The sequence below is a fragment of the Gossypium hirsutum genome, chromosome A01 (assembly GCF_007990345.1).
Source record: "Gossypium hirsutum isolate 1008001.06 chromosome A01, Gossypium_hirsutum_v2.1, whole genome shotgun sequence".
In the NCBI taxonomy this organism is placed as follows: Eukaryota; Viridiplantae; Streptophyta; class Magnoliopsida; order Malvales; family Malvaceae; genus Gossypium; species Gossypium hirsutum.
This window is the reverse complement of record NC_053424.1, coordinates 27,068,047-27,079,935: the sequence shown is the minus strand read 5'-3', so window position 1 is coordinate 27,079,935 and position 11,889 is coordinate 27,068,047. Positions and strand designations below refer to the sequence as shown.

At 32.4% G+C, this 11,889-nt stretch overlaps 1 protein-coding gene across 1 annotated transcript; it reads left to right on the top strand.

Annotated features, from left to right (window-relative positions):
• The first annotated feature begins 8,381 nt into the window (after window positions 1–8,381).
• Window positions 8,382–10,773, top strand: LOC107917589 (cold-regulated protein 27). The gene is made up of 5 exons (XM_016846912.2): window positions 8,382–8,618; window positions 9,118–9,285; window positions 9,382–9,565; window positions 10,259–10,368; window positions 10,473–10,773. Exons 1-5 carry the CDS (start codon window positions 8,523–8,525, stop codon window positions 10,482–10,484), a joined length of 570 nt encoding a protein of 189 aa, XP_016702401.1. The 5' UTR covers window positions 8,382–8,522; the 3' UTR covers window positions 10,485–10,773.
• Window positions 10,774–11,889: the final 1,116 nt, after the last annotated feature.

The window sequence follows — 11,889 nt, the reverse complement described above, 5'->3', positions numbered from 1 at the left end:
ACGTAGGAAAACTCAGTTTTTGAAAAGGCAAAGTTTTTTCTAAACACACAGTTTACTCAAAATGGTTTTAAAAGCTTCCGCAACAAATTATGTTTAAAATAATCGATTAAATGAGTAAGGATTTTGGAATTAAAACGAGATAAGAAAGGTAATTAAACAAAAAATGGATTTATCGTAGAAACTTAGTTTTCAAACACCCTATCATGTGACATCACCAGATTCGACCATAATGTCTGGACCGGGTTTAGGGTGTTACAGGTAGTAAAATTGAATGTATAGCTCGTAGAAATCGTAGAGAATCAATGCAGAGTTGACAAAATTTACTAGACGAACAAAAGGACATTATTATTATTGAGGAGATGAACGATAATTAGAATATTCAGCTACCCTCTATAGTTGCAGCAGCCCTTGTTCTTTATACTATGTATGATTATGCTAAACACACTCTGACTGGGACTGAATCGAGTATTGTGCGACCCACCATTACTGTAAATAATTTTGAACTGAAGCAAAAAACTATCCAGATGGTACAGTAATTTGTTCAGTTCGATTGTTTGCAAGATGAAGACCCAAATACTCATCTGGCCAATTTCCTGGAAATCTGTGATACTTTCAACATTAATGGCGCCACTAACGATACCTTTTGTTTATAGTTATTCCCTTTTTCATTGAGGAACAAAGCTAAACAATTGTTAAATTCTTTACCATGAGGTTCCATCACTGCCTAGGCCTAAATGATCGAGAAGTTCCTTCTAAAGTACTTCCCACTAACTAAGACAGCCAAGTTGAGGTATGATATCTCCTCCTTTGTGCAAATCAATTTAAAGACTTTATATGATGCATGAGAGAGGTACAAGGACTTATTGAGACGGTTTCTTCACAATGGGTTACCCTTATGGTTATAGGTTTAAACTTTCTACAACGTTTGAATCTCTCAACTAGACAGTTAATCGATGCAACAACCGGTGGGACCTTGAACAACAAAACACCCGAGACGGTTTATGAGTTTATAGAGGAGATGACATTAAATAATTATCAGTTGCAAGTCATGAGGACAAAGTTGATGAAAGCAGCCGGTGTCTTTAATTTAGATCCAGTCACTATGCTATCAAATTAGGTAAAACAATTAAATAAGAAAGTTGATGGTTTTTATCTTTTTAAACAAGTACATCCGGTGATGCAATGCGATGCAAATAGAGGTGGAATAAATAGTCCAGAATGTTTACCCTTCGGTCTTAGCATAGAGAATAAGCAAATCAGTTATATGAGTAATAATTATAGGCATCAAAATAACCCTTATAATAATAGCTATAATGCAGGTTGGAGGAACTATCCTAATTTCTTTTGGGGAGGTCAAGGAAATCGGAAAGCACAAACCCTTCAGGCTTCCAACAACCACCTTGTCAGTAAGAGAAGAAGATGAACCTTGAAGAGATGTTGGCGAAGTTTATCTTGGTGTCAGAAACCCATTTTCAAAACACTGAGGCAACATTGCAAAATCAACAAGCATCGATTCAAGGGCTCAAGAACCAATAGGTCAGCTTGCTAAGTTAATTTTGAAAAAACCACAAGGTAGTTTGCTTAGCAATATTGAAACTAACCCAAATGAGCAACTTCATGCAATTACTATTCGAGATGAAGAAGGGTTAGTTGAATCTAAACAAGAACCAAGGTAAAAAATTATGGTAAATAATGATAAGGTTGAGGTAAGCTAAAAAGGGAAAAAGCCAGTTGCCAAAGAATATAAACCTCGAGTGCTATATCCCAACGCGACGAAGAGAGACCACACAAACAACAATTTCGAAAATTTCTTAAATTCTTAAAAAAATTGCATATTAACTTATCGTTTGTTGAAGTTCTTTTGTAGATGCCCAATTATGTCAAATTTTTAAAGGAGCTATTGGCATACAAACGGAAGGTAGATGACTCATCGACTGTGGAGTTCAATACAGTTTGCTCGGCCATTTTACAAAATAAACTACCCAAAAAACTGAAAGATCCAGGGAGTTTTACTATTCCTTGTTTAATTGGTAGTTTAAATATTGATAATGCTTTGGCTGATTTAGGGGCTAGTATTAGTGTCATTCCCTATAAAATGATTAAACAACTAGGTCTTGGGAAAGCCAAACAAGCTAGGATGAGTATTTAATTAGCGGATAAAACCATTAAATATTCTGGGGTGTTATTGAGGATGTGCTTGTTAAAATCGATAAATTCATATTCCCCGTTAACTTTATTGTGTTGGACATAGATAAGGGTAGTAAGATACCTTTAGTTTTAGGGCGACCATTTTTAGCAACTGCTAGGACTATAATAGATGTTGGAACAAGTGAACTTGTACTTCGTGTAGGTGATGAGAAAATTATTCTCCAAGCATGTGATTCTATAAAAGTCTCTAGTGATCGAGATGATATTAAAAGTTTTGTTAATGTGAGTAACCCTGTGGCTCAACATTCTTTGTAGGAAATTCTTTGTGAAAGCATGATGGAGCCACATTTCAGTCAAGGTAATAGAAACAGACACTACTCACAAATAGTTATAGGAGAAGTGAAGGAAATCATACACGGCCTGGACACATGGGCGTGTCTAAGGCCGTGTGAAGACTAAGCTTTTATTCTAACTCTCAAACAACCTAAGGGAGGTGTACACGAACATACGACAAGGCTGTGTGGCCCAACACGGGCCCTTACACGACTGTGTCACACCTTTTATCTTTCAAACCTTAATTTGTTTTGTTTTTGTACTCTTTTCACCCCAAAGCCCCACCCAGGCACCATTTTTGTCATCCTTCACCATTTTGGCCTCCTTTCCCCCTCTCTGGCCACCGTCGTTCGTCCCTCTTCCATCATTGTCCCATTCTATCGCCCCAATTTGCCCTTTTTCTCTTTCGACCCCGACCCTTTTCCACCCATTACCGCACCCTAGCCTTTCCCTTCTATTCCTTCACTCATTCCCATCGTACCATTTCCCTCTCCCTCTATCCCATCCATCTTTAACCCAAATTGACCATGCAACTAGCCCCTCCATCACACCTAAACCACCCTCCTCCCTTCAACCCATGCACCACCTTCCACCCACCCCCTTCGTCGCACCCCTACGTCCAACAACCCCACCCCAAGCCTTCCACCTCGATTTTTCCGCTCCTCTCTCCTACGCCCTTCACCCTCATCCAGAACCTCCTCACGTTACCAACCTCACCCTTTTGTCAGTCCACAGTTGCATATCTCTGCCCATAATCGTCGCTATAGGTCTTCCTCGATTTCTTTATTCTTTATTTTATTTTATTTTTTATTATTTTTTATTATTATTTAGTTTTATTTTTTTTCCTTTTTTTGTGTTATTATTATGTTTATTAATTTTTATACTTATTTTTTTTATTCTTATTTTAGCTATCGTATGTTTTGGTTATTTGAATTAGTATGCTAGTTTTGTTTTTGTTGAATTATTATGTTCATTGTAATAATAATAATAACAATTATTATTATTATTATTTCTCTTTCTTTCTTCTTCTTATTTTTCTATTTCTTTATTGGTTATTTTATTGAGCTTAGTTCTTATTTTCTTTATCATTTGCCTTATGATTTTTAATTTATTATTATTATTGTTAGATTTCCACTGAGTTTATTCTTATTTTTTCCCTTTTACTATTGTCTTTATTTTTTCTATGTTGGTATGCCTATTTCGTTAATTTAGTACCTTGTTTTTGCATTCTTAGTTATTGTACATACTATTTTAGGAGTAGATTTCTATCTAGGCTGTTTGGATTTTGATTTGTCGGCCACTCTGTTTGTTTAATTGGTGATGCTTATTTTAATTTTTTGATAGTGGATTATTTTATTTTTCAGGAACACCATGACGAACACATGCAGTAAATCTAAGATTGCCATCCCCGCTTCGAAAAAGCGGAAAACTTTAGGCATGACCTCTTCGGGTGCTTCTGCCGATGCACATCACCCTATATTTGATTTCTATAAGGCCGATGTATTGATTAGGCTGCTTTAGAGTAGGTCCAATTAGCTAATTATGTTCGCACCATCATTGCTACACCTCTTTGAGATCGGTTCTTTTTCATCATCAAGCCCACATACTCGGAGTTGACTGTAGTGTTTTCTTTGACATTTCACCTACAGTAGGTTATGTTGACCTATGACGAGTCAGGCACCATTACCTTCAGAATCGACAGTACAATGCGACATATGAGTTTCATAAAGTTCGGCGCTGCGTTGAGACTCTACATTGCAGAGTTCATGGGTGCTGAGGGGTTCTTTCGATTATAGCGGCACATCAACTACTCGCCATCTGTTTGCTGGGTAGATTTTATTTGTTTTCTTTTTAGCTTTCTTTTTGTTTTCCTTTTATGTTTATTTTTATTTTTAGTTGTTTTATTTTTATTTTCTTAGACTTATTTCTTTCTTATCTTTTCAACTATTTTTTTTATTTTTATGGTTGTTTCTAATTGAGTTGTAACCTTTTAATTTTCTTTATTATTAGTGTTTATTTTCTTATTTGTTTGCTTGAAATCATTCACAACATTTAGATTTGCCTACAATTTCACTTTTCACCATTTTGACGATTTCATCCAATATTAAGGGCAGTTTCGGTTTTCTCCCTCTCTTATGATATTTTGCTTATACTATGGTTATATCTGTTTGTACATTGAGGACAATGTCATCTTAAGTTTGAGGAGGTTATTTATATAATTATTAGAAAATCTCTGAATTATGTCTTGTATTTAAGCAATTTTCTCATTCTTCCATTAGAATGAATTTTTGTCGATTTGAGATTTTTAGATTAATTTGTAGATATTTGTGCATTCGTTAATTTAAGCTTTAAGACATGAGAGAAACAAGCATAATAAGTTACTTTTCAGATATTAAATTTTTTTTAGGTTGTTTCCCTAAATTGAGGTATTATCTTGAAGTTTGAAGTTTGCAAGTTTGACATCAAAACCATGATTTTTTTGTGAGATTTTGAGCCTTTAAAGTATACTTTGCTCATCTTATTGTTGGTTAAAAGTGTGTCAACTTGATTTGTTATATTTTAGAACTTGCTTCGATTATGCATATAGAGACCACACCTTTGATTTGATAAACTAAGATGATAAAGCCACTTAGGTTTTAACCTACTTATCCCATAAAAGGCCTACCTTTGTAATTAACCCTTAGTGAACCCCGTTGAACCTAACACACCTTTTCTTGATTGACCCGTTAATGTTAACCTAGAACTCATTTTTTTCGTTTAGACTTTTTCTTATTTTATTAACTCCATTTTTGTCGAGATTCTATTTGGTTAGTTACCTAACTATGCTCTTCTGTTTGATTTACTGAATTATTTCTGATTGTTCTAGATAAAGAAAGAAAAAAATGAAGAAGAAAAGAAGAAAAAAATATTTATTTATCAATTATTTTTTAGTTCTATGTTAATTGAGCTTGAACAGTTAAATTCATATTTTGAGAAGAAGCTCATTTTTATTCTTGAATAGTTCTTGACTGATGCACTTGTTTTTAATTTAGCATTTGTTTATATTTTCTAGTTTGGTAATTTATCAATTCGATCTCGATTATACCCAACTTTTCTAGTCTTTCTCCACACCTTTAACCTAAGCCCTATTACAACCTCTTAAAGACCTTTTGATTGGTATGTCATATCATTTTATAGTGGTGGAGATTTGATTTTCAAGCAAGCTTATGGTAATGACATTTCTTGTTCGACTGTTGAGTGATTATTCTTGAACCTTAAACACTTTGAGTGATTTGAGTGAATCTTTAGGGAGGATGTCAATTCTTGAAGATTTTGAATTAAAGGTAATTACTTGGATAAGGGGAGATACCTATGTTTTCATGCTTTAAAAATCTTGATTTGGATTATTTGAATCTTTAGTGCCCTTTTAGTTGAACTATCAGTGCATGATTATTTGCGAGTTATTTCGAAATATTATTGATGAGAATTATAAGTTGAGAAAAATTAATTTTAATATGAGTTGAAGATTTTGCTTGAGGACAAGCAAACGCTTAAGTGTGGGGATATTTGATAAATGATAAAACTAACATATTTTAATCCTATTCTTAATGCGTTTTTAGATTATTATTTATGCAAATTGGTGAATTTGCTACTCCTAATCCCTTTAATTCATGTTCTTACACTTAGGAGAGCATTTGGGAGAAGGAGCAAAAATCAGAGAAAATGAGCAGATTTTAGGAGCCACACGGGCTAGGCACATGCCTATGTGACCCAAATGGGCTAGACACATGCCCATGTGACCCAAACGAGATAGACACACTGCTTCCCAAATACGCAGAAAAACACAATTTTTAGGTTTTCTGAGCATTCTAAAGTCTATAAATACAAATTAGAAGAAGAGATATGGGGGCCATCACAGAAGATCGAAGAAAACACTCAAGGAACACCATTTGGGCCACTTGCGAAGCGGATTTCCATCAAGATCAAAGACCTTCTTTTAATCTCTTCTGAAGTTTTTATGAGTTTCTTTGTTTCTTGTGGTTTTTCTGACTTTAAGATATTTTTATTCAGGATTATGAACTAATTCCCTAGATACCTAGGGAGGATGAAACCTATGATGAATTCTATTATTTAATTTCTTATTTACATGAGAAATACTTGATTCTTGTTCTCAATTATGTGTGCTTATTTCTTGTTTTAATATTTTCGGGATATTTATTCATGTTTAATGTGCTTAATTCAGTGGAACAAAAGTCTCTATTTAAGAGTAAATGAAGCATAATTGAGTGGAGTTGCATGCAATCATAGAAATAGGACGACATAAATCTACTGGATTAGAGTTAAATCTAATAGGTGAATCTATAAATCGAGTTAATATGACAATAGGGGGTTTAATTAGAAAAAGATTTCAATTAATCAATCTAGAGTCAGTTGCTTCTGCTCTTGAAAGAGATATTAGCATAATTTAGGGATTTATACGGATCAAGATACCAAGTGTATAAATCATTTAAATCAGATTAATAATAATAGGAGTCTAAGTGGATTCTTTCTTGGGTATTGTCTCTCTCATTAGTTATCTTTCGATTGTTTTCCTGATTCGTTCTCTGTTGCGTTCTTAGTTAAATTAGTTTAGTAATTTTAGATTAAAACTCATCACTCCAAATTGTCGGCTAAATAGTAAGAAAACAGTAATTAGTAATACTTTTAGTCCTCGTGGATACGGTATCTCTACTCACCGTAGCTATACTATTGTTCGATAGGTGCGCTTACCTTTGTCGTTTTATAGTTAGTTTTTTTACCATCACCGAGATCATGATGTGACAAACTGTTTGGTGACGTCACGATGTCAGCCCTGAAATTTTGAAGCTTTGCAATTTGGTCCTATTTCATGCTCGGGTCAACAAAAGAGCTTTCGTAAGCTCAATTAAGGCTCGAATGTAATTGTGTATTATAATGTGAATGTGTTTATGATATTATTGAATGTTTGAATAATTTATTTACGGTGTAATTGAAAGTAGTTGCTCTGGCAATGAATGTATCATCCTGTAGCTCAGACCCAATGATCGGATCGAACAAAGGATGTTACATTTCAATAGAGTTATCTTCATTCTCGACACTATGAATTATTTCTTCTTCATTTGTCTCCATAGACCATATACATTTGTTTTTTTTACTAAGCTAAATCAATATTATTAAAAAACCCAACATTGTCCAAGATTACATACGCACGAGTATTTCAAACAAATCTAAACCTAGTCAAAATACATAACACCCAAACAAAAGCACTACCTCATCAAACTAAAAAAAAAAAAATCCAAAGAACAATTGTTGCCCAGAAAAACTCCATGATCCTATCCCAACTGAATGACATGCCTAAATCGAGTGATGTATGTTTAATTTAATGATATGCCTTTTGATATAAAATTGAAAAGCAAAAAAGTTCAATCAGTAAAATTCCAACTTTGTTTCTTTTCATGATTCAATCATGAAATTTTGGAAATAAGAATACAAACTATAAAAATCAAAACTTACCTTTGAATCATCAAAATGATAAGGAATGGAAAATTGAAATGTGAATAGTAATCTTAGTGATTACTGCTGAATTGGATACAAAAGTTTCAATTAAATTTTAGATTAATCACTGAAATGTGGAGAAAAATAACTGAGTGAACAATAAATGATTAGTACAAGTTAACATGGTATCCTATTTCATATAAACTATACACCATTCACGTGGGTTAATTAATGATGATGTGTATATGTAATCCTTATTAGACTCACAGTTACTAAATTTTGATTAGATATTAATTTCATAGATAGATATTTTGAAGGTTCCTATAAATATCTGGGTGCTTAGGTTAAGACTATGAAGTGACATGGCAATATCAGAGTCCACTATGACACGTGTAAAAAAGCGATGACAATTTTAACGTTCTTTTGCCCTTCTTCCTTTTTTTCTCTTCTCTCTCTCTCTCTCCTTTTTCTTTTTTAAATAACAATTTTACCATCTTCTAATCTTCACAGCTCAGGGGCATTCTTTTTCCTTGTGTTATTATTTTTGCATGGAGGGTTTCATCAGAACTGAGTCTTGGACGAGTTCAGAGGCCAATGGCCTTGAGTCACCCCGCTTTGCTCTACACCAACAAGTTCCGTGCTCGGTAAATCAACCATCTTTTTCCTATTCTTCTTTTCTAGCATTTTTTTTATCCTTGCTATATGTATTAATGAATTTGCGCTGTGGGCTTTTTTTCTTCCTGGTTTCAAGGAAGTAACTTTGACATGGGTTTAGCTGGTAAAACAGCACAATTTCCAAACTTAAACTCCCTCTTTTTTTTTTAATCATTTTTCAATCATACATGTTCTCCTGATTGCATATATAACGTTTCTGTTGAGCATTTATGAAAACGATTTTAAGGAAAAGGCAGGTGTTTATGATTACATGTTTCTAATTTTCGAGTAGCTTTGATAATTAAGTACGATTATATCAGGGTTTGTAACATTGATTTTCTATCATCACATATTTCATAGTTCTATTTCTAGCTGTAGAATGCAGATGTAGTCGCCTGTAATGTCTGCCAACTTATATATGTGTGTGTGTTTTATTTGCCTTGCAAAATCTTTCTGATGATATGTATTTTTAATGACAAGCGATAACAGGCGTCTTTGATGACTGAATCTACATCTACGGAATGGACAGATGAGAAGCGCAGTTTATACCTTAAATCCATGGAAGCTTCGTTTGTTAACCAGTTATATGATTCTTGGAATTTTCTTGGCTGGAGCTCAAAATTATCAAGGCAAACACATGGTACCTCTTCTGACCAGGTTCATGACTGATCTCTGCTAGCTACCTTCTTTATAATAATGGGGTTGCTTTCCCCTCTCCATATAATTACTGTTGTGCTCCAATCTTTGTTGCAGTATAAAGTTCTTCGAGGTGATCGCTGGAAGAAGATCAATTTCGAAGGACCTGGATTTCGACTAAATAAAAGAGATCGCTCTAGCTGTTTCATGGCAAGTCCTTGGGTTCAGCACTTGAGATCAGGATCTAAATCTCGTGTTTTAGCCTCATGTAGTCATCTTCAAGATAATGCTTCATCTAAAGGTAAAAACAAACCAATTTTCTGTATATCTTGATGATTTTGTCTAAATCATGTGTTTGTGGTTCCTGCAGTGGTATTGAGTTGATTTATCCATTCTTAAACTTGTTTGGAATTAATGGTTTAGACTTTTATGGTTGATCTGTTAATGTTTCACTTGAAATGCTCTTAGTTTCATTATACATGGACTATAATCATGATTGCAATCCATATATGACAGCAAAGTAAATATTTCTTGATTACCTCATGATAGTATCCCTCTCCTAACGTCTAACATTTGAGTTTAGCTAAAATAAAAGTAGGATTGATACTTTTATACTAAAAGTTAGATTGAATTTTGTCACTCTATTAAAAAATAAATCAACTAGTCTTTATACATTAGATTAAAGAGAAAATTAGACATTTCTGTTAAAAATTTCATCCATTTATATTATTAAAAACTAGTGTGATTAACTGAATAACTAGATAATGGCATGTGATGTGTTAGATGTACGCATACAAGAATAAAATTTTAACAGTATAAATAGATAAGTTTATTAACAGAAAGATTATTATGCTCTTTGATCTAATGTATAAAGTTAATTTGTCTATTTTTTTAACAAAAAGGATAAAATACATTCCGTGTCCTAGTTCAAAAATCTGTTTGCTAATTTTTTAATAATCTTTCGGGTGTCTCATAAGCATGGTGGTTGTTGCAGAGGTGTCGGATCAAAACTTCGTAGATGAAGAACAGGGCGAAAAGAGTAGCAGGGAATGCAGTTCCAAGAAGCTGAAAACGGTGGCTGTTGAAACTCCTTGCAATGATGAGGTAACATTTATTAGGATTGGTCCTTTTGATTAATGTGAGACGAAAACATAAATCACTTTGGATTTAGTCCTAATTTAGTGGCATATTTCTCAATTTGGGTATAGGTTATTCTATAAGGCCCAGAAAGCAGGTAAATGTGTGTAGCAGAAGCCAAGATGAAGGGGTTTCCATCGGAGAGATTCATCCTGGTATGTTGAGCAAACAGAAGGAAACTCCATAGATATTAGATCTGGGTGACTTTTCTTACTAAAATTAACTCATCCTGATACCATGTCCACGGTAATATCCGATGTCAAAGTTTATTTTATTTAATTGTAGTTCATGCAGGACAGTTGCTTCATGTAAATATAACAAGTTTTTGCGATTGTCTTTGGTGCTAATCATATTTCTTCCCACCCTTACATACGATATTCTCATTATGTTTCGATTCTGTGTTGGTGCATTTCAGTTTGTTTATCACGTGAACAAAGATTTTGAGGGTTGGATTGAATATTAAACAAATCGGATTTGATATGTTTAAATACAATTTCATTAGGGTTGGGTCAAATTTTTATAAAATGCTCAAATGAAAGTTAAATTTTTTTAAAATGTTCAAATAAGAGTTAATTTAAAAAAAAAAAAACTCAAATAAGGACTTTTCAAATGTTGTTTATTAGATTTCAAGTTATATTTTTATTATTTTCATTTATTTTCAAGCAATGTCTGATTCAATTATTATGTATTTTATTCTAAATACGATAGAATTTATCTAACTTTTACTTTAATTGGGTTGAAATATGTAAAAAGTCCTTTTTTGAACATTTTGATAAATGTTAGACCCTTGTATAAGCATTTTGAAATGTTTAATCCTTATGTGAGTAATCTCTAAAATGTTGAGCTTAATCTGAGCATTTAACTTTTTGTAAAACTAATTTTTAATGTCCCATGTGTTGCATATACACTTATGCATTTAAATTTAATTATTTTTTAAATAACGTATTTTAATTATTGTTAAATATTATTGTTAATGATAATTTATCTTAGTTTTCAGATAATATACAAAATTGAAACTATATAAAAAAATAAACTATAATGTTAATTTGAAAAAAAAGGGGTAATATATATAAATTATAATAATAATAATAATAATTTATGATAAATAGAAAAGATATTTAAATTAAATTAACAGACATCTTTAATGATAATGATTAAAACAATTGTTGAAATTTGACTTTTTTTTTTTCAAAACATATTTCACTTACATTGAACAAATAACATATAGATAAAAAAAAAGAAAAGAAAGATTTTTAAAAGCTTTTGCTTCACCTACTATAAACTTGTAAAAAAATAAAAAAAATATTATAATATCATATTATCTCATCGTTATTATTGTTCGAATATGATTTAATATTGTTTTTTCGAAGAATCATAGTTTTATTTCTTCATTATTTTTGTAATTCTAATTTATTAATGCTAAAAATCTTTATTTTTAATTGTTAATATTTTTTAGATGCTATTTAGTTGAATATGCCTAATTACTTA